This window comes from Mytilus edulis, chromosome 2 (genome assembly GCF_963676685.1).
Source record: "Mytilus edulis chromosome 2, xbMytEdul2.2, whole genome shotgun sequence".
NCBI classification, from domain to species: domain Eukaryota; kingdom Metazoa; phylum Mollusca; class Bivalvia; order Mytilida; family Mytilidae; genus Mytilus; species Mytilus edulis.
In genome coordinates this window covers 47,587,794-47,615,105 of record NC_092345.1, presented here as the reverse complement: position 1 = coordinate 47,615,105, position 27,312 = coordinate 47,587,794, and the positions used below count along the sequence as shown (strand labels likewise).

The 27,312-nt window shown below is 33.6% G+C and overlaps 1 protein-coding gene across 1 annotated transcript in view; it reads right to left on the bottom strand.

The window, feature by feature from the left end:
• Nucleotides 1–464: 464 nt before the first annotated feature.
• The window catches only part of LOC139512306 (uncharacterized), a 270,683-nt gene continuing 243,835 nt past the window's right edge, over nt 465–27,312 (bottom strand). Inside the window, exons 24-34 of the mRNA XM_071299813.1 lie at nt 25,359–26,064; nt 24,076–24,293; nt 23,395–23,562; nt 12,876–13,155; nt 10,168–10,334; nt 9,381–9,517; nt 7,672–7,821; nt 6,792–6,961; nt 4,889–5,082; nt 3,355–3,562; nt 465–2,623 (exon numbers count right to left, since the gene is read on the bottom strand). Of these exons, the coding sequence (XP_071155914.1) occupies nt 849–2,623; nt 3,355–3,562; nt 4,889–5,082; nt 6,792–6,961; nt 7,672–7,821; nt 9,381–9,517; nt 10,168–10,334; nt 12,876–13,155; nt 23,395–23,562; nt 24,076–24,293; nt 25,359–26,064 (4,173 nt within the window). The 3' untranslated portion in view covers nt 465–848. The remainder of the gene's footprint in view (nt 2,624–3,354; nt 3,563–4,888; nt 5,083–6,791; nt 6,962–7,671; nt 7,822–9,380; nt 9,518–10,167; nt 10,335–12,875; nt 13,156–23,394; nt 23,563–24,075; nt 24,294–25,358; nt 26,065–27,312) is intronic.

Sequence of the window (27,312 nt, the reverse complement as noted above, 5' to 3'; positions counted from 1 at the left end):
GTAGAAACTAGCGAAGGATGTGTCTATATATTTCCCTATGTTCAACATGTTCAATGGGAAAATGTTTAACCGGAATGGTCTGTATCTGTGATTTCACACTGGCACAAACAACATGAATTATAAAAAATTAGATCATCATTCGTGCATTATTATAAACCAATATGTAAAGACATTCAGAGAAGGGAATTATAAATATTTAATTACAAATGAATGAGTTTAGCTATAATGGCAAGAGGAAGCAAAAATTCAAAAATATCTTAATTTCATTCAAACATTCTACAATACTGCATACGGGTTTTTTTCACATTACAGTTGATGACTATATGAACATCGTTTCAAATATGTTCTGAAGTACCGACTCTACTTGAAGATATCATGATATGGGTACTTAGTCGGAAGTTGTGATGATATTAAAAAAAACCGACATCGATAAGAATTGATCAACAATGTAAAAATGACCAGGCTTTGATATATTTTTTTTTTATTATTTAGTTGATGGAAAAATATGATCTGTATTATTTCTTAGACAAATAATATTAAAATGATATACTATATGATGTAAAAACACGTCTATTATAATGATGAGCATCAAGTTGTTTGTACATTTTTCGGAATGTAGGTTAGTAAAATGTATAAAGCAAAATATTCTTTAAAATGAGTTATCTTTCATTAACTATCACTATCCCTTATATTTACATGTACGACTTCTGGTTATGTTGATAATTTCGAATCTTAATAGCAGTAACTGAAACAGTTATAATTTACTCTTTAGATGTTTCATCTGTATACAAGAATGACTTGTCTTTGTACTTTGTTCCAATTCAAACAAGTCAGGTAAATTTATGAGATTATTGTCTCCCTTGAACAAAAAGGAAAATAATAAAAATGAATAAAAAGGTAGGTAAAGTAGCAGTTCTTGAGCTTCCTGAAGTTGTACCCTTTAGCTTTACAGTGGTAGGTTTAGCTGTAACAGTAGATGTGGTATATGTGTGGTTTCTCTGTTCATGAGATATAGATGATTCCGAAGTATATCCTGCAGTGATCGAAGGCGTGGCTTGAGATTCTGATGTATAAATTTCAATAGATCTTGTACTTGTATCACCTCCCACTGTCTCTTCTGTAGAGGATGACCCTGCAGAGTTAGTAGTAGTGCTAGTTCTATCTGAAGTCAGGGATGTCGATATTGTGCTTGCAATGTCTGTAGATGGAATTGAAGAAACTGTATAGTCAGTTACACTTATAGTGATATTTGTCATAGAGGACATTGGTGGAATGCCATGATCTACTATCATCACCTTGAATTGATACACAGCAGTTGTATTCAAAGGAACTTTTGTTCTGATGTTTCCAAGTGTCTCATCTATGGTAAAAACTGATTTAATATTTTCATCATCTATCTCAAATGACGTTTGATCGTTGTCAATGTCATAACCTGATAGTGTTAATATAACGGATCCAATCAAAACATCAAATGGCACGGTCTGTGAGTAACTGGTCATGTTGAATATGGGGGCATACATGTTACGTGGTCCAAAAGTGATATCATACGTAACTTCTACGCCCTCCTCAGCTGTTTCATTAGAGGGAATAAAATCAAAAATATGAAGAAAAAACTTATCAAGAATATGTGTTGTCTGCCATACATTTTTTTCAATCATTAGTTTCCTGTTTGAACTTGATTCACATTGTAACAAATATTGATTATCAGCAGGGTTTGCACTTGTGATGTTATTTTCCGTTCTAGTGTATGTCCAGGTTGATGCGTTTGCTGTTACTTTGAGATGTACGACTGTATAGACTTTGTTTTGGGATCGCACGTATGAGCTTGTGTATAACTGACTTATATGTCCTGTATACACATCGTAGACATCTGATCCATTCTGACTGTTATAAAGTTTATCTGGCATGGCATTACTATCCACAACGTCATTCACCAAAAAATCATCCAAGTCATCAATGAAATGGTCTGTATCTATTCTAACCAAGTGAATCAGTTCATGATATTCAAGTTCATCCAATAATGACAATTGTGGATCTCCAAGGGGGTTGATGTTTTCAAAGGTAGCAGTGTAGTTGTAAAATGTTCCTTTGAGAGTAGATGTCAACAGCCAACGTGCAGTTTTTGTTTCATCGGAATTGATGTCTCCGAAATCAACTGAAAGTGATGGAGCAATTTGATTATTTCCAAGTTGTGCACCTACAATCTTAAATGTTATCAATAAACCTTTTTCATTTTCAATGATTTCTGGCTGGGCAGATGAAATGCGCAGAGCCCGTGCTATGCCAAAACCTGCATTCATTACAGATACTGCTAAACTAAATGGAATAATTGGCTCAACAACATCTGTTGTTAATGGATCATCTCCTCTTACATACTTTTCATGGAAATAATGCACCACCAGACTAGGATTAGGTTTTACAGTTATGGTGTCTGGTAGCAAAGGAACGGAAAAGTTTGAACCACCAACTCTGTATGATAACCGACCTCCAACATCATACAATGTATCTTCTTGTGGTGCTGCTGTAGAATAAGGGATCATTAACCATTCAGCTGATCCTGACAAATCTTTTCCAAGGGTCCCTTCTCCATCTACACCTGATATTCCTATCAATGATGGTTTACCTGGGGAAAGGAATATATAAATTATGTAAACCTCAAAAACAAAAAAACAAAACAAAAACAAAAAAATATAGAAAACGCCCAAAAAAGAAGGACTTCTTTTCAAACTAAAACTTTTATACGCTTCAAGATGTAATAATATTTGACAAAAAGACGATTTTTAGATAAAAAGTGTGAGTGTTTCGTATATAATTTAAGAAAACATACATTTTCGTTACCATGATCGAAATGTACATCGTCTCAACCTTAGAAAGTCATCAATGACTTTACGAAGATCCAATGAACATGTCGCAATATTTTCTCATGATGCAGAATAAGCAAATCAAGTTAAACTCATGTTTGGTTTCACTTTCTTGTACCACATACCTAGCAGTGTGATACCAGAAATATCTCTTCAGGCAAGAAATATATAACAGGTCACTATCATAAAAAGTAAAAACACAAAAATACTGAACTCCGAGGAAAATAAGAGAATGTTATTTGTCCAACACTATTTGAATATTTACAATAATCGTATCATTTTGACACCTATATCATCCTGCTCGGCGACTTAGAATGGTGAGCTGAACTTGATAGCGACGTAACAATGTGTGAAAAATTATCAACCATGTCACTGTAGGTGAGCAGGACAAAACGTGTTTTTATTAAACAGTATGCTGATAAAGTAGTCCTTCTAAAATGTAAGATTATATCAATATAGTTAATAGAAAACTCTGCCAAGCTTATTCTCTCACCTATGGAAAACTTATCCTTTGAAGACTCTCCATTTCCATATGTTTGAGTAATTCTTATTTCCACCATTATATTCTCCAGTGCAGATGTTTCTCCATTTTCTATCTCCAGTCTAGCATTGAATGCATCACGTGTTAGAACTAATTCCTGGACAATTCTTACTCGCACCTTAGCACAAACAGATTCACCGGAACCTCCACTACTTCCACTCTGTAAAAATATTCCAAGCATAATTATTGAGTAGCTTAAGGAGACGTGTAATTTTGCTTATATTCACATACACATGTCGGACCAGAACTGTTTTCCTTTAGCTCATCCACAAAATATGTTCTATAACTGTGAAGGGTGTCATCAATATATGTTAAGCCATATAGATGGAGTTGTACTTATGAGAGACTATTACCAAATATAGCAATATTGAAGTGAGTAACTTGGGATTTGATCATCTTTAGCATATAGTACCGGGATTTTATTCTTTCAGTCATTTCCTATGGTTGTGTTCTTCAACTGTATCAAGTTACAGAGCACATAGAAAGAAAACAGAGAGCCAGGATGTTTCTTTTGACCCCCATAAAAGTTTGTTTGTCAGGGGTATAATTAATAAGAAGATCAAGTGTTTCCCTTTCTATCAAAATACAACAGTCGTGATACTTGCCTCTATATAAAAATACAGACGTATGTATACAGGATGATTTAATTGATTGTTTGTAAGTGTTATTGTTTGGTTGTTAGTCGAACTTATTGCACTTGCTAGATGTTGATGCTTTCAATATTTAAAAACAAATAACTAGGAAACCTGAGCCACAATGAACAAATAATTATGAAGTGTGTTGTTTGTTTTGAAAACTTAAAACTCAGTTAGTTTTGTTGAAAAAAAATCTTCTCTATTATAATATCTATATGATACACAGCTGTGCTTATTGCTGATTCTAAAAATGACTTCAGTCAATATATCAACTATCAAGCAAACCTTTTCTAGTGTGGTCAACATTTTGGAAATAATGAATGAAGGGATTCCCGACCTATTTTTACTTTAATTTCTAAAGTACTACTAGTATATTGAAGTGGTTTGTAAGTTCAAACAAGACTGCCAAACTACATTTTTTATATAACACATATTTTATATATCACATATTGCATACTTTACATATTTTATATTTAACATATTTTATATTTCATATATTTTATATTTTACAAGTTTTACATATTTTATTTCAAGTTGTTATTTTAATCAAATAAGTCAAAGACACTGTTGATGTTCTTTTGGTTGCAGCAAGAAACAGGCAAACTTTTTAACAACAAAGATAATAGGGTGATGAAACTCCTATGAAATCGACAGAAATTTTTGTTTCCAATCAATTTGCTCAGTATTTTTTTTTCTTTTTCCGATTCCAAAGGTTTGTGGATGTAATATACTTATCAAACGAATTCGTTGATTTCTTCATATTTCCAATCCTTAATTAAATTGAATTACACAAATACTATGTTATCTTAACTCAAATACATAAGCCATCATAAGTACTAAAATGCTGATACCTTAGCTTCTTGTTCCGCTGTTTTGTATGTTTTTGTTGCATGGTCAAAAACATCAAATATTGTGTCAAATCCCTTTGTCTTAGCGCTCTTGAAATCATTAATGTATTGTTGAATTCCTGAATTAAGATTCTTTAAGTTAATAATATCTTCAGTACCATCAAGTGTGTTTAATGTTCCATCCTTCCATGCAGTTGCTTAAATGAAAAAGAAGAAAAAAACATTTCTATTAAATATTTATATAAATTGATATTTGCGGAACAGCAAGTGGAAACTATTTCATGTTTATGTGTAAGAGTTGAATCTATGTCCAGTCCCAATCTTTGCCCTTTTCTCTTATTTGTTTCACACCCAAATATGTGGCTATTTGCCACGTGTCAAATCTGTGTTCTTTCTAATATATGAGTCCTGTGACGTCATGAAATTCAAATATGTGTCCCTTTGTTGTATTAATCATTGTCCTGTATATAAAATTGACCTTAAGGTCTTGTATTTGAACGTGACTTGGTACAGGCATATATGGAATGTGCATGTGGTGAGGTTAAACATATCTACCAGACATGGCGTTTTGTCGTTTTATTTTCGATTTTTGAATGTCCCTTTGGTATCTTTCACCTCTCTTTTAGGAGCCCTCAGCCCTCCCTGTATCCTAGGACCATAGTGGAACAACATAATACAAGAACAAACAGAAAAATACAGTTTTGAAGTGCTTGCTTATTCAGATAGACACAAAGCACAAATATAACAAAGAAAGAAAAGACACAAAGTAAAGTTTAAGAGAAGTCAAATTAATAATTGTTTAGTTTTTGTTCTCCAACTGTTTAGGTTGTCCTTTTCTATGAATCTCTTAAAATTCTACTTTCCTTTAAATATGAGAGGGTTGTTTCTGTAGTCTGTTTTTTAACAGATAAAATCAGTAGTAAAGTCATCATAAATACGAAGCTACTAGGGGATGCCTTCACAATCAAGGGCATGTGGATTGAATTATCATGAACTTTTCAAATGTCACATTGTCAATTGAGTACATAAAGTTATTACTAATGTTAAAAAAAGTAATCAGTGAACAATTTGTTTCAATTTCAATTGCTTTATTATGTTAATCACGGAATATTGATTTTATGAAAAGAAGATTATTTTTTTTCTGAACCTTTCCTTAAAATACCCAAACTGAATAATGAAAAGTTAGGATGATGAATTACAATGTGTATGTATAATTCAGAAGACAGAATAGTAATCAACTGATTCAATCTTGTATTTTGAAAATTGACACACTAATCAAAGCATCGCTTGTGCTGTGATCCTGACAAATTTTAAGATTGTCAAACATTTCTAATCTCATTTTCAATAGTTTATCAATTACTGCAAGACGTTTCAAGACAACCCTCAAAACTTTAAAAAAAAAAAAAAATATGGCAAAAATGTAAAATTTACTTATTTGTTAATCCTGTTTTATAGATCACTTTTGCTGTAAGTAGTTTCTCTTTCTCTATTATACTTTATAATATTAAAGCCCATGTCGCAAAACATAATAACATCGTCATTTAAGGGCAATTACTCCAAGAAGGTATTGTCTTCTGGTAAGAATTGACTGTCTATCGATATTGACATTCTAAACATCTGTAATATTTTCTCTATCGATATCAGTTTTTAGATAATAGACTTAACTAATTCGTATGTTCAATATTAGCCTTGTCGACCTTGTTGGTTGGTAGGCAGGATCATCGGACACATTTGTTGCACAGTGGGTTCCTAAAGAAGATTTTTGCCACGTTTACTTCTAATTGGTCCAGAAGTTTCAAAGAAACATATTTTTGGAAAAGTAAATAAACGACAGACTCCAAATTATTGAATTTGGTTACAGTAGCTCTGTAAGATAAGTGGGCTTACAAAAACATAAATAAAGTACCTGTGTTGTTCCATCTTTGTAAGAATTTATTCAACGTAAATTTTTGTGTTTCGTCGTTGATCGTACTTAGTATATTGCTGAATTCATCTGATGACAGCTGGACCCCTAATTGGCTTTCATCAGATACAACTGTTCTAAATGCTCCATACCATGAAGAATCAACATCATACCTTTAATTCAAAATAATGCTTATAATGAGGTTCTTCCTACACAGATAAATTGCAAATGATTTTTAACAGATTATTTGAGGTAATTCTGTTGTTTCAGAGTGTTGTTGAACTAATCATCTTAAGGGTGCTATTAATAATAGTAATTGAATAAAAAAATTAAAGATGCAGCTATATTAATTTTAAAAAGTTTTCAATAGAATAACAACATCTGTATCAAGTCAATTATTTGAGACGGACTAGAAACTTAGAAACAGAAGAAGCAAAGTATTTGTACTACTAACAATGTAGGGAACAACCATTTAAAGGGAAGAAAGTAAAAAAATCCGTCACAGCATTGGCCAAATAATTTATATAGTTTTACAAAACTATGGTAAAAACACTTCTGTCTAAGAGATATTTACAAAAAACAGATTGGAAAGTGGCTTGGAAAATCCGACGCATTTAAAGGAAAACGTTATACCATATCTACATACATACCTTCCTTTTATGTCCTTTATAAAATATATTTTGGGAATTTTAGTTGATATCGTTGACCTTTCAATAAATAAGTATAAAGTAGGAGAGCACAAATATCGAAGCATTGCTCGATTAAGTACACGTAATGCATGTGCATGTACAGTATGTCTACTATCATTGAATGTATATAGTTTGTGATCTTTAATTCTGGTTATCTCTTACTTCTATAAAATATAATTTATTTTTTTATTTACATGTTTTCATCATTAAGAATCTGCTGCATCATAGACATAAAATTATCAACAGGCTTGGCAGCATCTAACAGATTGTTCACAACTTCACTGCTAACATCACGTCTTCGCCTTCCACCATTATCACAGTTATAATGAACATCAACCAGACATCTAAATAATGTCAAAACATATTGTATATTGATAAAGATTGTTTCATATCTAGATTTTATCCTTAAGATATTTAAAGCATAAGAAAGGTTGGGGCCAATTTTGACCCGCTCTTATAAGAAGTAGTCAAACTATATAACAAGTCTGAAATGGAATAAACAACACATCAGAGAATTTATGGAGAGTTATTGCTATTCTTTTCAGAACAATTTGTTGAGATGAGATATGTATAGCCCGATTTAATACTATATTTACCCTGTAAATCAATTTATGCATGTTAAATGTCCATAAATTTCATTCTATGAAGGTGTTAGCAAAACAATTGTAAACAAAATACTATGAATATTATCGAGAAAGTACTAGTTATATTAGCGTCATCTGCTTCAATTGTTGAAAGGCTCACAGTGCAATCACATCAATGAGAAAGTAGATTAGTAAAACTCTTATGTTTTCATTTAAATGGTTTTTGTGAGAACAAGGGCTTAGATATACGCAGATGTGGTATGCATGCCAATGAGACCACTCTCCATCCAAGTCACAATTTGTAAAAGTAAACCATTATAGGTCAAAGTACGGTCTTTGCTCCACACCGAACAGCAAGCTGTAAATGTCCCCAAAAATTACTAGTGTAAAACCATTCAAACCTGAAAACCAAACGTCTAATCTATATAAAAAGAACGAGAAACGAGAAACACTTATGAACCTTATCAACAAACAACAACTACTGAACATCTGATTCCTGACTTTGAACAAATTCAGCGGGTTTAAACGTTTAAAAAGTTACCAACCTAAACCCTTATCTGAAACAGTAGTGTAACATCACAACATAGAAAGACACACTAAAGAATATCAATTGAAATGGTATAATTCAATCAAAAGACATACTAACAATAGTGAACATACACTGATCGAATAAATTTGATCTATGCTAAAAGGTAAAAACAATATCAATAAAATAAGGGGTGAATAAATAAAGGCAACAATAGTATACCGCTGTGAGATGTTAAAAAAAAACAAAAAAAACAATAACCATTAACAAAAAGCATCCATATACAATGATATCCACAGGTAAATGAAAATAATGTTGTGGTAAGGTATACAGTTTAAATGGAGAATGGAATTTTTTTTTACAAAATAAATAATTTTGTTGTTCTTAGTACGAAAACGTAAAAATTAATAGTAATACCAAACACTTATCAAAGGTGATATATAGTCGAGATAAAACCATGAATAAGTAAACATTAAATAACAAAACATTATTACAAATAGTATCAACAGGTTAAATTAACAAGAAAGTACGATTTGATAGTAATTGCAGCTACTGACATCTAGTTAAAAGCTTAAAACAAGTATTAATAAAAAAAATCATGCATCAGAGACTAAAATAAACTAAAACACATCCCAGGAATTTAGTATTTTAAGGTCATGGACAGTCAAAGAAGACATGATTTCTGCAATGCCAAAAAATAAATGTATCGACAGGCAGCAGGATAGTTAGGAGTTAACTTCTTTATAGCAAAAAATGATAGTGGATTGTCAATTACAATACATCAATATTTTACCTAGCAGCTGTGTAAAGCGTTGATGCAGTGCTGCCAGCAGGGCCTAGAAACCCAGCTACACAGCTAAAAAATGTATCTATAAGTCCAAGTAAAGCATTCAGTGAACCAATCAGTGCACTTCCTCCAGTATTTTCGTCCTGTTATAAGAGCAAGAAAAATTATCTCTTTAAGTATTTTGGCAAAATAAAGTTAAATCAATGAACCTTCAACCTTTAGTTATGTTATGCACTAGTAAATGAATATAAGTCTTAATTGACTCCAAGCGAAATGTCTGAACAATATCATATATCAGCTCTTAATCCTCTAGAAAAGTGTGAGAAAAAAATCAACAGGGACATTCTACCATTCACTACAATTCTTCTATTTTTCACATGTCTGTTTCGATAAAAATGACATGTTCCAAACAAATATATTAAGAAATCGAAATATGTGCTCAAAGATGGTCAACCGGTTTTTCATAAACTGCAAGAAATTTAGTATTGTATCAAAATATTAGTTATCCTGAAATGGTTTAAAGAAATATATGGTTGATAGGTAAACCAGATATGACTATTAAAACTCAGAAATGTATATTATGTTAAAATTGTATTCATTGATAACATCTGTTCACTCTCTAAACTATGAAAGTTTGTGTATGGGAAATTATATTGACCAAAACCCTGATAACAAGACCATGACACTCTTATTTAAAGTACCCTAGAAATAATGAACGAACATTTCCTACATGGCCATTAGAATACTATTTGGTAAATTCGGAGCAGGGGTATACACATTTAAATATTCTTACACTAAATGATGTTGCCAAAGATGATAGAGCCAGCCCACATCCTGCAATAGGGTTAAAACCCAAAGCACAACTTTTAATCAAAGTAGCTGCACAGTCACATGACAATGGAGTCACAGGATTATATGTTATTGATGATCCAGATCCTGTACCAGAACCTCCCACAGAATCTGCAATGAAAAAATCAAATAAATATAACTAAATATTTCATCATATTTGCAAAAAATCCATTAATGTCAGAGTACATAATCATCAAACTTGCTACTGCCGTAACTAATATATAACATTCTGACAACAAGGTAAGTAAAATTCTTTATTTACAAATTGTTCAAATAGCAATTTATTTATTTTTTCAGAAGGGAAGTGAGATTAAGGAGCTGCGCCATGAGCGCATGACACGCCTGTCGCTTTTTCAACAGATAAACTTCCATGATTCTTATTTTTGTCATATCAGAAATTTATATATAAAAAAAAATAATAGATATATTAGCTAACCATACTGCTCAAAGCACTTTTGATTTTTTGTCCGAGAACTGGAAAATCCTTTTTTATGATTGAAAACCCTTATCTTGGAAACGTAAACTCTAAAAATTTAAAAAAATCAAAAGGAAGCTTTATTCAATAGATATCAACAACTTACATAAGTTTCATACAAACTGCGCTCAAAGCATTTTTGATTTATAATCCGAAAACTAGAAAATCATCTTTTTTAATGAATAAAACCAAATAAATTGGAAACGTAAAACTAAACATTTATAAAAAGCGAAATAAAGCTTTCATCGATAGATACGAACAATTCTCCAACGATTTATGTAAATTAATTACAGCATTTTGAGTAATTGTAAGACATGTTGAAGACGGACGGATAGACGGACGGACGGACGGACCGACGATGGTATAGTATAATAGTCCCATAAAAACGGAAAAATAAAAAACTGTCTGATTCCATTCAAAACGAAGGGAGGGCGGATTCAACATGGAGTTCAAAAATGTTCATGTGTATTATTAAAAAAAAAAAAAACATGAATTTTGTTTGTTTTTTATTAAAATAATAATAAAAAAATTGTTTGTCCCTTGAAAACAAAAAGTCGGTACCTTAATAAAATCGTTCTAGTGGTGTATATAATTTGTAAAGTTTAAAAGCTGTCACGATAACGCAGGCGAAAATAGAGTAACAAAAGGCGAAAAAAAAATTGAAAATAATTAATCAATTGTTGGTTACTCAACGTCCAGTGGCAAATACTTCATGCATGTTCATGGCGAGAATAAATTAACAATAGATACATTTTAGATAGGTCCCGTTGAAAGAGGTCGTCCGGGATAATTGGTTATCAAAGGTTCCAGGATTACAATTTAATACGCCTGACGCGCGTTTCGTCTCCATAAGACTCATCAGTGACGCTCAGATCAAAATAGTTATAAAGCCAAACAAGTACAAAATTAAAGAACATTGAGGACCTAAAATTCCCCAAAAAAAATGTGCCAAATACGGCTAAGTTAATCTATTCCTGAGATAAGAAAATCCTTAGTTTTTCAAATAATTCAAAGTTTTGTTTTTAAACATTTATAAAAATGACCATATACATGATATAATTGATATTCATGTCAACACCGAAGTGCTGACTACTTGGCTTGTGATACCATCGGGGACGAAACGTCCACCAGCAGTGGCATCGACCCAGTGGTGTAAATAGTTATCAAAGGTACCAGGATTATAATTCTATACGCCAGACGCGATAAAGATCGAGGGAATTTGGACTAACATTGGGAAATTAAAGCATATTGGATACGGACAGACCTGTTGGATAACATGTCACCTACTGACCCCTTAATAGATGTTGAAAAAGAACTTGTAGATTCCGCACAGCAAATTGGACGTTCAATATAACCAACCGTGTCAGGATTGCCAGAAGAAAGACGTACTAACGGTAAGTCTTTCTTTTGGTTAATTCCGACATCCCTCGGCGATTTATACGACATAAAAAGCCTGAAGATATGCATTCAAATTCGCTATATCAAAAGTAAAAGTTATTCCCTGTACAGCAGACATTTCGTTGTAATTATTTTTACAAAACATGAAAACACACGTATCCCTTTGAGTTAAACGTAAACAAACCGAAACGTGTGTTTCCTATTCTGTGTGTGTATGTACCAACATAGGATATCGAAGTTATAAGGGTAATCTTGTTTTTGATTTTAATGACCTCACGATGAAATTCAATATGGCTGAAAGAAAATTTCGGAGACATACATGTTTGCAAAAGGGAATATTTTTATAATAGTGTGAAGGAAAGGAATATTAAGACATTATAAGGTACGATGTATCATAAAAAAAATATATAACGAAACGACATATATACATCCATCGACAAGCTATGCACGGGCGATATAAAATAAACAGTTTGGAAATAATTATCAATGCGACCTTAACCTGCATTTCCGACCGTTTTAAAATAGGAAAAATCAGTAGCTCTTTGGAGCGAAAATGGTTTACAAATATCATAAGGACCTTATAGATGTTAGTCCGAAGCTGAAGTCATCATATTTGAGCTGGAGTACAATTGTGTTATTATGATAACCTCCCTTTATCCTTCCTATAATAACACAAATGATGAACATCACACCATTCTCCGAATCCTCTTCTACAATGATGACATCCAAGGAACAAATTTATTTAAAAATAGTAATATAGACAGTAATTAAATACTCACAAGATACTCCTCCTTCTCCTCCTCCTCCTCCTCTACTACCACCACTGTTCCCACCACTACCTCCACCACATGGAAGAGCTGGTCGGCCAGGATATTCCCGTGTTAATGTTATGTCAAGATTTCGTGTCCGTTTACTGCCACATATATAGTCATATAAAACAGCCATCCCACATACTGAAGCTGCAGCAGAACTTCTCTTCTTTCTTGTATTCTTAAGTGTCACTAAAATCGAAACTTTGATTGTTGTGTTTGCTGGGACGCTGCCAATCTCATCAACAGTCTGAATGAAAGGAAAAATTTGTTGAGCTAATATCTATATTTGAGGCGTAATAAAGCCTGATTTACCAACTATCATGAAAGACTATTGGCAACATTGCAGCACCTCTCAGGCCATTTGTTTTTGCAATAGCATTACCTTAAGATAAAATTTTCTTATATGCAAATCATCTTTTTATCATGCTTTAATTTTGAGTAGAACACACAAAATCGCTGGCATTCAGAGCTTGGTTGATAGTATGTAAACTGTAAAAAAATATTTTATGATTGGAGAATTTCAGGAACGTTATCAAGTCATAGGTACTTGGTGAAGTGACAATTGTTTTAGCCTTCCCCCTTTTTCCAAACTCAATGATTTTTTGTTTTCTGTTAATTTCAATTATTTTTACGTTTTTCTGTTTTTTTATCCAATAATAGATAAAGCTGTTGAAGAGTTTTCACTGGCTCAGACATACTTGTAAATATTTTAGACTTGTTTATATTTTTTCGTTTGGGCTTGTATCATATTTTCCCTCCGGTTTATATGATCCGTTCATCCTATATTGACTCTTAAAATTCAAGAGTTTATCTAAAAATGAGGGTACATTTTGTATGGACTTCCAAATACCGTTCCGATCCCTAATATCACTGAAGAGACATTTATTGTCGAAATCCGGATCTGGTGTACAAAAAAAATATTGACACCTTATGGTTGGTGCATAACATCGTGGCCACAAGTAAATTGTTTTCTGTTTAGTATTAAATTTATATTAAGATCCATTTTGTTACATCTGATCAGTTTTATTTGGCAATCGCCATTGGCAGTCAGCAGGGTTAAAGAACATCAGTTGTTCGACCTGTTAGTCAAATGCGTTTTGTTTAAATATACTTTTTCACTATTTTGGTCTTTTGTAAATGTTGTTTGTGCTGTATTTAGACCCTTCTACAACGAAATTTGTTTTACATGCACACGTATAAAAATTGCGGTTTTTATCTAACGCAACCATAGGTTTGAACGTGGTTTTCAATTTAGACTCGTTTATAGATATATATATATATATATTGATGAAGACACATTTAAATACCTAAAACCTGAAAAATCAAAGCCCGGGCGTTTCTATCTTCTGCCTAAAATTCATAAAGTTAATAATCCCGGTAGACCAATTGTTTCCGCCAATGACCACCCTACAGAGAAAATATCAGAATTTATTGACTTTCATCTGAGACCACATGTAGAAAATTTACCATCCTATATACAAGACACAACACACTATCTTAAGAAAATGGAATCTCTGAACCCTCTCCCACCTGAAACGATCCTTGTTTCGCTTGATGTTACCTCCCTCTATACTAACATCCCCCATGACGATGGTATTGAAGCCTGTAGGGAAGTCTGGAACTCTCGTAACACCTTACATCCACCAACTGAATGTCTCATCCAGCTTCTAACTTTGGTATTGAAATGCAATAACTTCGTATTTAATGGCGAACACTTCCTCCAAGTTAACGGAACAGCAATGGGAACAAAGATGGCCCCGTCTTATGCCAATATTTTTATGGGGAAATTAGAACAAAGAATTCTCAATGCATCTCTTCATCAACCCCTCTCTTGGTTTCGATTTATCGACGATATTGACATGAAGTGGGACAATACTGAACAAGAACTAAATCTGTTCATTCATCATGCCAACAATGCCCATCCCTCAATAAAATTCACATATGAAATCTCTGACTCTAAGATCACATTTCTTGACACTACAACGCAATTGAGGGATGGAAACATATTAACAGATCTGTATTGCAAGCCCACAGACAAACATCAATATCTATCTCCTTTGAGTTGTCATCCCAAACACTGCACCAAGAGCATTCCCTACAGCCAGGCCATACGAATAAAAAGGATTTGCTCCACCAACGATATTGCAAAATGCAAAAAAACGTCTACAAGAACTTCGCGGTCACCTTAAACATCGGGGCTACAAAAGAAAAGACATTGATAAAGGTTTTTCTCGTGCTAACAACATCAGCCGAGATGAGCTTTTACAATATAAAGAAAAAAAGGTCAACAAGAGGTTGCCTTTTGTGTTGAATTACCATCCAAAATTTGACAACTTATCTTACCTAATCCGCGAAAATTGGAAAGAGATCGAAAAACATTCAAAACTATCCAAGATCTTTCCCGAGCCACCTGTACTGGCATTCCGTAGGCCCAAAAGCCTTAAAGACTTGCTGGTCAGAGCTGATTTATCCTCTCAAGCAGGCTTATCATCTATGGGATCTTGCAAGGGTTGCGGAAACAAACGATGTCTGACTTGCAAACAAATACTGGATACCCAGACTTTTAACAGTCACTCCACTGGCACAGAATACACCATATTTTGCAATGTTAATTGCAAGACTTCAAATGTTGTGTATCTCTTACAGTGTAAATGTGGTAAACAGTATGTTGGCGAGTCAGAACAGCCGTTTCACAAACGAATGAACGGCCATCGTAGCGACTACCAATGCAAGCCAGACCTCCCTCTCAGTCGACATTTGAGATCCCCTGGCCACACTAAGGCAGATCTCAATCGACTGACCATTAAAATCATTGACCACAACTCTGCTTGGTCTAAGGAGGATAGACTCGCTCGGGAAAGATTTTGGATACGAAAATTAACAACTTTGGCACCAAATGGGATAAATGAAAAGATGTAGTTCGACTCCGTGTAGTGCTTCACATTCAGGTTATATTACTTATTATTACAGTCTCTGGTTCTTTTTCTTAACCTTTTTCATTTGTTAAATACATTTGTTGAAGATACCAATTTAAATTGCTTAATTTTTTGAGGGATGTATAAGTACCTAGCCACGTTCTTCTAGTTATACTTAGTAAAAAAATATTATTACATTTTTACGACCGTTTGTTCACGATGTTTAAATATTCAGACTCTATTGTAACTACTTTACTCTCAATTTCAAATATTTAGATCGTTCAGTGCTGTCTATTTGGTAATTTTACAGACGTTATCATGCGTATACATGTTATACCATCATAATTTATCGTTCCCGATACAGTTTTAGAATTGTGCTAGTTCAAATCGCACATTATTATTTGTATTTAAAGCATATATATGAGCTCTCTGTTGAAATAAACCATATAACCTATGTCGTGTTAACATTTTTTTAGAATGGTGCAAGCGTCTTTACTGATGTTCGGTTTGACTTTTTTTTATTGTATAAAATTCAAGATTTAGTAAAAGTTTAATCTAACGAGACTCAAAGATGATTCATTTCACATCAGAATCTGACTGACGAAGGATATCTGTTATCCGAAATATTTATAAATAATTACATTTATAGTTACCTTTTTTTTGTATTTGGAGTTGTTGTGTACACTTTTTTAGGCGTTTATATAATTTATTTATTGTGTACATGTATCGTTACTCGTAACGATCCAGCGCCCTCGTGGGGAAAATCGTTGACTACTATACAGACGTTTTATATATATTTTTATTCTTAGTCTGTATCGAGTGATTTATTACGCGATCCGATTTTTCTTACAGCCTTAACATCAGGCAAACTATGTCTTTTTTTAAAAAGCTTAGAGCTTTGAGTCTAAAAATAGTTAAAACCGAACATCATGTATCAAATTTAAAAACTTATTTGTCTCAGGGTATTGTTCCGATGGGGCTTATTTTGAAAGCTTCACCCCTTACCACCGGTGCAAAATCTATCAGATTTATGGATAGATGGAATAATATTCTCCACAGTAGTTCCGTGAAATTGATGGATCTATTACACGCTGAAGCGTCTCATAAACATTTAAATTTACAACGTAGTTATAACAACATTTACAACAAATCATGTCAAGAACTTTCCGGTCCTGAATTGCTCAACATCAACGAGCGCCTCCATGACATCTTACGCATTGAATCCCGGAAATTACACAAAAAACAAATTAATAAATTTACACGAGACGGCGTACTTTTGGACACTGTTGCAAGAGAGCAGACCACCTTAACTCTCAATCGTAACATCATAACCGGTAAAAAAAAACGGAATCGCCGATTCAAGAGAAAAAAACAAAGTTGTATGAACTCCACAAACACTGTAGTCAATTTGTCTACAGTTGCTTTGTCGGAGACCGAGACTAAGGTACTGTCAAAAGGTCTTAATTTTTGTCCCACGCCGGGCAAAATAGATTCTATACTTTTGGAAGATGACCTAGACAAGCTAGCAAGATCCCTCAGAATCAAGGAATATTTTTATAAGAACACCACAAATGGTACCACTGAAAGTGACACAAGTGATCTCGACTCAGATGACGACCAAGCAGATGTCGATATTCCCAGATTCAGGAAAAAAAGTTCATGGATTCCGAAACCCAGTAAATGTGCAACTTTGGAACACATAATTGACAAAATTAAATCCGACGTAACACATCTGTCCACTGCCACCTCCCAAACATTCAGCAATCTATCGTCTGAAAAAAATGAAGCTGTGCGGAAACTTAAGAACAGAGACGACATTATAATTAAACCAGCTGATAAAGGTAGCGCTGTTGTCGTCATGGACAAATGTGACTACATTCAAGAGGCAGAACGTCAACTCTCTGATGAGAGATTTTATAAGAAATTAGACACTGACCCCACCCCTCAGTTCAACAAAGAGATCACAACAAACCTGAAAAACATGTGTGAACAGGGGCATATTGATGAAGACACATTTAAATACCTAAAACCTGAAAAATCAAAGCCCGGGCGTTTCTATCTTCTGCCTAAAATTCATAAAGTTAATAATCCCGGTAGACCAATTGTTTCCGCCAATGACCACCCTACAGAGAAAATATCAGAATTTATTGACTTTCATCTGAGACCACATGTAGAAAATTTACCATCCTATATACAAGACACAACACACTATCTTAAGAAAATGGAATCTCTGAACCCTCTCCCACCTGAAACGATCCTTGTTTCGCTTGATGTTACCTCCCTCTATACTAACATCCCCCATGACGATGGTATTGAAGCCTGTAGGGAAGTCTGGAACTTTCGTAACACCTTACATCCACCAACTGAATGTCTCATCCAGCTTCTAACTTTGGTATTGAAATGCAATAACTTCGTATTTAATTGCGAACACTTCCTCCAAGTTAACGGAACAGCAATGGGAACAAAGATGGCCCCGTCTTATGCCAATATTTTTATGGGGAAATTAGAACAAAGAATTCTCAATGCATCTTTTCATCAACCACTCTCTTGGTTTCGATTTATCGACGATATTGACATGAAGTGGGACAATACTGAACAAGAACTAAATCTGTTCATTCATCATGCCAACAATGCCCATCCCTCAATAAAATTCACATATGAAATCTCTGACTCTAAGATCACATTTCTTGACACTACAACGCAATTGAGGGATGGAAACATATTAACAGATCTTTATTGCAAGCCCACAGACAAACATCAATATCTATCTCCTTTGAGTTGTCATCCCAAACACTGCACCAAGAGCATTCCCTACAGCCAGGCCATACGAATAAAAAGGATTTGCTCCACCAACGATATTGCAAAAAAACGTCTACAAGAACTTCGCGGTCACCTTAAACATCGGGGATACAAAAGAAAAGACATTGATAAAGGTTTTTCTCGTGCTAACAACATCAGCCGAGATGAGCTTTTACAATATAAAGAAAAAAAGGTCAACAAGAGGGTGCCTTTTGTGTTGAATTACCATCCAAAATTTGACAACTTATCTTACCTAATCCGCGAAAATTGGAAAGAGATCGAAAAACATTCAAAACTATCCAAGATCTTTCCCGAGCCACCTGTACTGGCATTCCGTAGGCCCAAAAGCCTTAAAGACTTGCTGGTCAGAGCTGATTTATCCTCTCAAGCAGGCTTATCATCTATGGGATCTTGCAAGGGTTGCGGAAACAAACGATGTCTGACTTGCAAACAAATACTGGATACCCAGACTTTTAACAGTCACTCCACTGGCACAGAATACACCATATTTTGCAATGTTAATTGCAAGACTTCAAATGTTGTGTATCTCTTACAGTGTAAATGTGGTAAACAGTATGTTGGCGAGTCAGAACAGCCGTTTCACAAACGAATGAACGGCCATCGTAGCGACTACCAATGCAAGCCAGACCTCCCTCTCAGTCGACATTTGAGATCCCCTGGCCACACTAAGGCAGATCTCAATCGACTGACCATTAAAATCATTGACCACAGCTCTGCTTGGTCTAAGGAGGACAGACTCGCTCGGGAAAGATTTTGGATACGAAAATTAACAACTTTGGCACCAAATGGGATAAATGAAAAGATGTAGTTCGACTCCGTGTAGTGCTTCACATTCAGGTTATATTACTTATTATTACAGTCTCTGGTTCTTTTTCTTAACCTTTTTCATTTGTTAAATACATTTGTTGAAGATACCAATTTAAATTGCTTAATTTTTTGAGGGATGTATAAGTACCTAGCCACGGTCTTCTAGTTATACTTAGTAAACAAATATTATTACATTTTTACGACCGTTTGTTCACGATGTTTAAATATTCAGACTCTATTGTAACTACTTTACTCTCAATTTCAAATATTTAGATCGTTCAGTGCTGTCTATTTGGTAATTTTACAGACGTTATCATGCGTATACATGTTATACCATCATAATTGTCGTTCCCGATACAGTTTTAGAATTGTGCTAGTTCAAATCGCACATTATTATTTGTATTTAAAGCATATATATGAGCTCTCTGTTGAAATAAACCATATAACCTATGTCGTGTTAACATTTTTTTAGAATGGTGCAAGCGTCTTTACTGATGTTCGGTTTGACTTTTTTTATTGTATAAAATTCAAGATTTAGTAAAAGTTTAATCTAACGAGACTCAAAGATGATTCATTTCACATCAGAATCTGACTGACGAAGGATATCTGTTATCCGAAATATTTATAAATAATTACATTTATAGTTACCTTTTTTTTGTATTTGGAGTTGTTGTGTACACTTTTTTAGGCGTTTATATATATATATATATATATATACGAGTCTAAATTGAAAACTATATATATGTTACAGGCATTTTCTAAATTAAGTCATTTTGTAAAATGACTGAAATTTTTAGGCATTTTCTAAAATGCCTGCATGATTTAGGCATTTTACAAATTGACTATTTTTTTCAGGCATTATATAAAATGCCTGAAAAAATTGTATGGCATTCTAAAAGACTAAAACTGAATGGAATGTACTCAAAATTTAACAACTAGAAATATCAAATGGATAATGTTATTCTAACATTAAATATAGCATGCAATTTAAACAGTGCGTTACGATCTTATAATTGTAATTAGATCATTTATTTTAACACTGAAAATGAAAATTATTTGTTGCTACATGTAATGTTTGGATGACAGCGACTGTTACACATTTGTTCTCACTTTTTGCATAGACAACGTTTAGTGTTACATCTAGTCTTACCACTAGCACTACAGCCACATTTTGTGTAACCCTGACCATCAAACAAGAAACTTTACTGACAGCTTTTCTTAAGGATATTCCATTATCGTAATTTACAGATTGAATAGCAATAAAGTTATTGTCAGCTAGTTCAATAATATTCAAACTGATTCCTTAAGTAAAGTCCACGTAGTATTCCATCTTTAATTCCAAGTTTATAACCATGCTCTTCCTTTCGAGTAACAACAGCCAAAAGGTTACGCGGGTCTCCTTTGCCCTCGATCCACATGGGGAATTGCAACTAATACATTTGCTCCACATCCACCTCTGTTAAAACTCGTTCCGATAGATTTCTCATCCTGACAGCTTGTTTTGTCATTGAGTCTGATGCATGCCTTCTCTCATTTCTGATGACTTCTTCATTTGAACACAGATGAAAAGTAATATTATCATATATGTTTCTTTTTGAACATACACTAGCTCATGTATGTAATGTGCACAAGTAGAACACCGGATATCCGAAAAACATGGATTTTCACACACGGCACACACATGAACATCTAATTATGTTTCCTGAGTTTCGGATAGATTTAATGCTGCATTAAGTTGGCTTACCTCGTCAAGTTCGTTTGGCTTATCAGAGCTTAACTCATTTTGCTTGTCATTGCTTATCTCATCTGGCTTATCAGGGCTTTGAAAATGCTGAATCAGATCTTCCTCAGTCTGTAAAGAACCAAGAATCTCTTGAGGTAGTGATGAAGACTATAGTCCTATCTTAGCATTACAGCCGAACATTGCCTTGTATGGTGATCTGTTGATACCAGAATGATGACTTGTTTTTTTCAAACTGAACAAGTTTCAACCCTATATTCCACTTTTTATTTTCAATATTTTGCAAGATGAGCAATTCAGGCTCCCAGGAGCATGCAGATTTTCTTATTACCGTTTGTTATGAAAACTTTAAAATAAGTTATAGCTCAACAGCAGAAATACACCTACCTTTGCATATGTTTTTTGTAGCTTTACAATATATTTCTATAATCTATTTCATGTATTTTATGTTTACACAATTTGCCTGAAACAGACCAGGCGTTTTGTGTAATTTTCATTAAAAATTTCAGGCATTTTACAAAATGACTAGGTTTTTTTAGGCATTTTGTAAAATGCCTGTCAACTTTAGGCATTTTAGAAAATGCATAAAAATTCAGTCATTTTACAAAACGCCTAAATTTAGAAAATGCCTGTAACATATATATACAATAAATAAAGTGTATTTGCTGTCTACTAAGTATTCAATGGTATATTATATAGAGACTCTCATGCATGCTCATATTAGTTTAGTAAACGTATACATGTATGGTCGTGGTGTACAGAGGAACGCGAAAAAAATATCCTTTCCCCAAGTACTTAAGTATGAAAACTATGTCACGGTAATTTTAAAACATTCCTAAACGGAAGTCTTGTCTATGCCCGATGACGGAAACAATATTTGGACACCTTTATTTTCGTTTTTCTCCCAAAATAACCTAAACTGAATAATCATAAGCAAGGATGACAAATGCGACTATGTATGATACCTATAGGACACAGAGTCATGATGATTAATTTATTGTGGAAGGAAGAGAAGCGACACACAAAATGAGGTCTTCGCATTTAATAGTATAGATGAATAGATATACCTAAACAAGAGTGCAAACGCTGAAATGTCTCGCCTTCTTTACTTATTATTGATATTATGTTGATAGTCCTAAATTTAAAGCTTTATTAAAACTGTCACATAAACCTTACACTCACCAAGAAAACTAAACATTGACCAATGAACCATGAAAATGAGGTCAATGTTAGCAGAACCATGCCAGGCAGACATATACAGCTTATAATTCTTCCATAAAACAAATATAGTTGACCTATGGCTTAGTTTAAGAAAAACAGACAAAAACACAAAAACTTAACACTGAGCAATGAACCGTGAAAACGAGGTCAGGGTCAAATAAAACCTGCACGACTGACATATAGATCATAAAATATTTTCATACACCAAATATATAGATGACCTATTGCATGTATTATAAGAAAAAAAGACCAAAAATATAAAACTTAACTTGACCACTGAACCATGAAAATGAGGTCAAGGTCAGATAACACCTGCCAGCTAGACATGTACACCTTACAATCATTCCATAAACCAAATATAGTAGACCTATTGCATACAGTATAAGAAAAACAGACCAAAACACAAACACTTAACTATAACAACTGAACCATGAACATGATGTCAAGGTTAGATGACACCTGCCAGTTGGACATTTCGAGCTTTCTGCGACAAAAGTAGCAGGATCGACAAAAATGTATGTAATTCATTTTTCCTTTTGATTATTTTTATGTTTTATTCAGACGTTATTGATTAGTCTATGGTAGAGGAAATGCGCGTTTGTTGTACACAATTGTAATTTTTGTATTTTAAAAGAATATGAATATTTATGGTTCATGTTTATAATACCAGCTAACAAACAGACAACACCACACCGACTGAACATTGACAAATGGACCATGAAAATGATGTCAAGATCATATGAATTCTGACAGACAGACAGACATGCACACCTTACAATCATTCCATTAACCAAATACAGTTGATCTTTTACTTATACGTGTTAAAGTATCGAATAAAATGACAAAATTATGAAAACTTAATATTGAACACTTTCGTCGCACGCGAGAAAAAATGGTATTGCAAGATAAATGGGGACCTGTAATTGTTACTTTACTTTTCAAGAACACATTCTGTTTAGTTCAAATATTTATAATTACATACCATGTTGAAATTTAGATAAGGATGGTTTAAAGGCAAAGCAAATCTGACATCATCGGCTCTGATCAAACCGTGATTAGTGACAGTAAACTCCATTGTATCTTCTTCACCCAATTCATATGGAATGGTATTTACTTTTGCAGGGTCTACCGTAACTACTGGCATTGGGACCTGTTGTGTAACAAATATAGCAAACAGGTTATCAAGTGTTTATGCATGGTTAAAACTTATTAAGTTTTTCTTTCTTATATGTTATCAGACACATATACCATCCATTATTACAATAGCATATGCAAATTTCCTATGGAAAGATAAAAAACATACTAGATGATACAACTTCGAACAGAGCTCCATAAATCGATTCCTTATTTTTAAATATTACATGCTCCATTACTTTGAAGGTTTACTAAGATGAAAGTGTCTGTGACTTAAAGTTATTAGTATACAAAGGGTGCCCATTTCTCAGAAGACTGATTATTTATTTTGATATGCTTTCATAAAAATCACGCAAAAATGGTATGCGCTCACAAGACAGTATGGATGGCCGCACTGATGCACAGGCACACGGTAGGATCCTCTGTATTTTACCACCACTATCCCATCTTTAAATCAGACACATGAAGAAACCAGACACCACATACGGACCCCTACCCCTTATAAGGAGGGCATAGAGCAACAGCTTACTTGAGTTTCAAAAGTGGATTCCAATGCAATGACATATTTATCTTGGACTGTAGTTGGTGTTACTGTCCATGTGTATTTTACAGCTATACGTTCCAAGAACACTTCCTGTGTATCACTGTCAGGTGATGCTATGATGACAGCAGAATATGAACTATGACCCTCTGCTTGTGCGTAAAGAGTATACTGGTCTTCGTGTATATCTTCAAACACTACAAATCCTTCAATATAAAGCATATCATATCAGATTATATAACATTTTGGAATAATCATACCGATAAAAAATTGTAGTTCATGGCTATCTAAAAAAACCCAAAGAAATATTCTAACTTAAAAGTGATAACCATGCAATTCATTGATTTTAAGGTTCTCCTCTGCATGATACCACTTTTCTTCAACTTTCAAAAGTGGTGCAAGAGGAAAAACAGCAATCCTGAGTACAAGTTGATTAATGTCTGGTAAAAAAGAACAATGACAATTAATGCATCAGGGTATTCGCTAAAGATTTTTTTTTAATGTAATATTACCATAACCAGCACTGAATCAACCATTTGAAACCATTAACTAAAAAAAATAAGGATTTAGCTAGTGGGACGTTTTTCAGACTATTTCTCAAAAGACATCAAACCTCGGGATAATTGGTTAACTGATTGATTTGTGGGGTTGAATGGTTTAATGCCGTAAAATTAAGCAACAGTGTCAAAACTTGTGTCAAAATATTTCCTTAAAAAAATAAAAATATCTTGTGTCCTGTATAAAGGTAAAAGATGAAAGTATTCCAATTTCAAAATTGATTTACAATTTTTCTTTCAAAACTGTTTAAATAAGAGCTTGTCAATTTGGTACATAACATGTTTTAAACTTGTAAAATAATCAAAAAAGCGTTCTAGAACTATCATTTATTTAATATAGATAATTTTCTACATAAGAAAATGCATGTACCAAGTCAGGAATATTACAGTTGTAATTCATTCGTTAGGGGTGTTTGAGCTTTTGATTTTGCCATTTGATTAGGGACATTCAATTTTGAATTTTCCTCGGAGTTCGGTATAGTTGTGTTATTTTACATTTTTAACCAGAAATGATGAACCCCACGAACAACCAATGTGTTCATAAATCAGAAAATTGACCTCACTATATTCTTATTCCACAGGTGTAATCCCATGAAATTTGGAGTAGCGTTAAACAGTGTTTCTATTCTTAAAACTACCTCAAGGCAATTTAATGTGCTTTTCCCTTACCAATTCAAAAAATGGCTGATTTTCTGAATAAGATATATCAATAACCTGTTTCATTAGTTGTGTATCTTTTCTCTGAATATTGTCTCCTTGGATTGATTAATCGAACTTCAGCTCCACTCACCAGCGGTGCACCAGATGCAAAGTAAGTATACTCATCTTTAACTGTAATAGTCAGATTCAACTTTGATAATGACGTGATATAAAATATGTAGGATAGTGATGCTGCTGTTAGATCTGTGTTCAAAACTATGGTACCTCTCATCTCCCCCAATCCATCATTTAGACCAGTTGTGACAACTAAAGACATCATGGCGACTTCATTTGGAGATATGGTGATCCCGTCATTGTTTTCATTGCTGTTTAGACTGTCAACTGTTTTAAACGAAACCAGGGATAGTCTGTTGTCATTTGGAAGAGATACTATGACATCCTTAGCAGCTACTTCCCCATCATTGTGAACCTGAACATCTAGTATTTTCTGAGTTCCACGAACAATGTTTTCTCTTATTGAAGTAGGTGCGAAGACAAGCAGTGGTTTACGTACTGAGAATTGCATGTTTACTTGAAGCCTTGTTTCTGTTCCTTCTAGAGTTGAAAATATGATATAAATTCGTCCATTTAGTGGTCGGGCTTCTGTCACAATAAAATCAAATGTAAAAGTTTCAAAGGCTTCAAGAGAATCCAAGAATATTTTTTTGACAGTACTTGACATCTTAGGTGACTGGAAGTAGGTTCCAGAGATTCCATCTACCTACATAAATATAATTTTATAGAATGAGAATAAATAAGTTTTTGATTATACTTGCGTGGATGCAGATTTACTTTCCTATATATGTATAAATATGATTCGGCTAAACATCCACCCAACAATGTTAGATCTGTAAATTTGCGTTATCAAATTATTTATTCTACCCTCGCCGGGATTCGAACTCATGGTACTGAGATATCGTGGCACTTAAGGTGGCTCACCCCAATAAGGACCCCCGGTAGATTTTTTTTATTTTAACATATTTTGTAGATTTTTTATGCTTAATCCAAAATGGCAAAGAAAAAAGGGGGTCACAAGGCTCGTTTTCCTCTCAAATTGAAGCAAAATGTGCGATTTTTATCCTTTTTCCCAACATGTCCACCCTTTCAACAATAAAGGTTACATCAAATTCAAAGACTTACAAACCAAGTCAGTATGATTATTATGTGAAAAAAACATTATAATTTAACATGTAAACGTTAACCTTGGTTGGTTTTTTTACTTTTATTTTCAGATTTAAGTCTAAATTTTGCATTTTCTTTTTCAAGCAAAATGTGCGATTTTTATCCTTTTTCCCAACATGTCAACCCTTTCAACAATAAAGTTTACATCAAATTCAAAGACTTACAAACCAAGTCAGTATGATTATTATGTGAAAAAAAACATTATAATTTAACATGTAAACGTTAACCTTGGTTGGTTTTTTTTACTTTTATTTTCAGATTTAAGTCTAAATTTTGCATTTTCTTTTTCAATTTAAGGCAAAAAATATTGGTTTAATCGATTTTTCGTAAAATTTCCCCGGTAGATTTTTTTTAAAAACGAATATGTCAAAGCTATGAACTTTTCAAGCATTTTAAGATAAAATAAATGGGGGTCACCAGGCTTTTAAAAAAGTTACGAGCTTTTGTTTGACCCCTATACCCCATGAGGTCTGATTTCAATTCTCTCCATTAATTACTTAATTGTTAATTCTTTATTGATGGCTTTAATAAAACAATGTGTGTAATTATATCAATGAACGATAGCTGAATATAAATGTGGTAATCGTATTACTGTTTGTTATCAAAAAGCGAAATTTTGATGGTTTTGGTGAAAAACGGTAATTTTGTTTGGCGCGAGTTGCTTCCTTTTAATTTGGCGCCATTATCGGACACGAGGAATTTCAAGGTCGCCATTGCCGAGCAGTGTATTACATTCATGAATACGACCATATACATGCATAACAGACATTGTGGCGAATATACAACG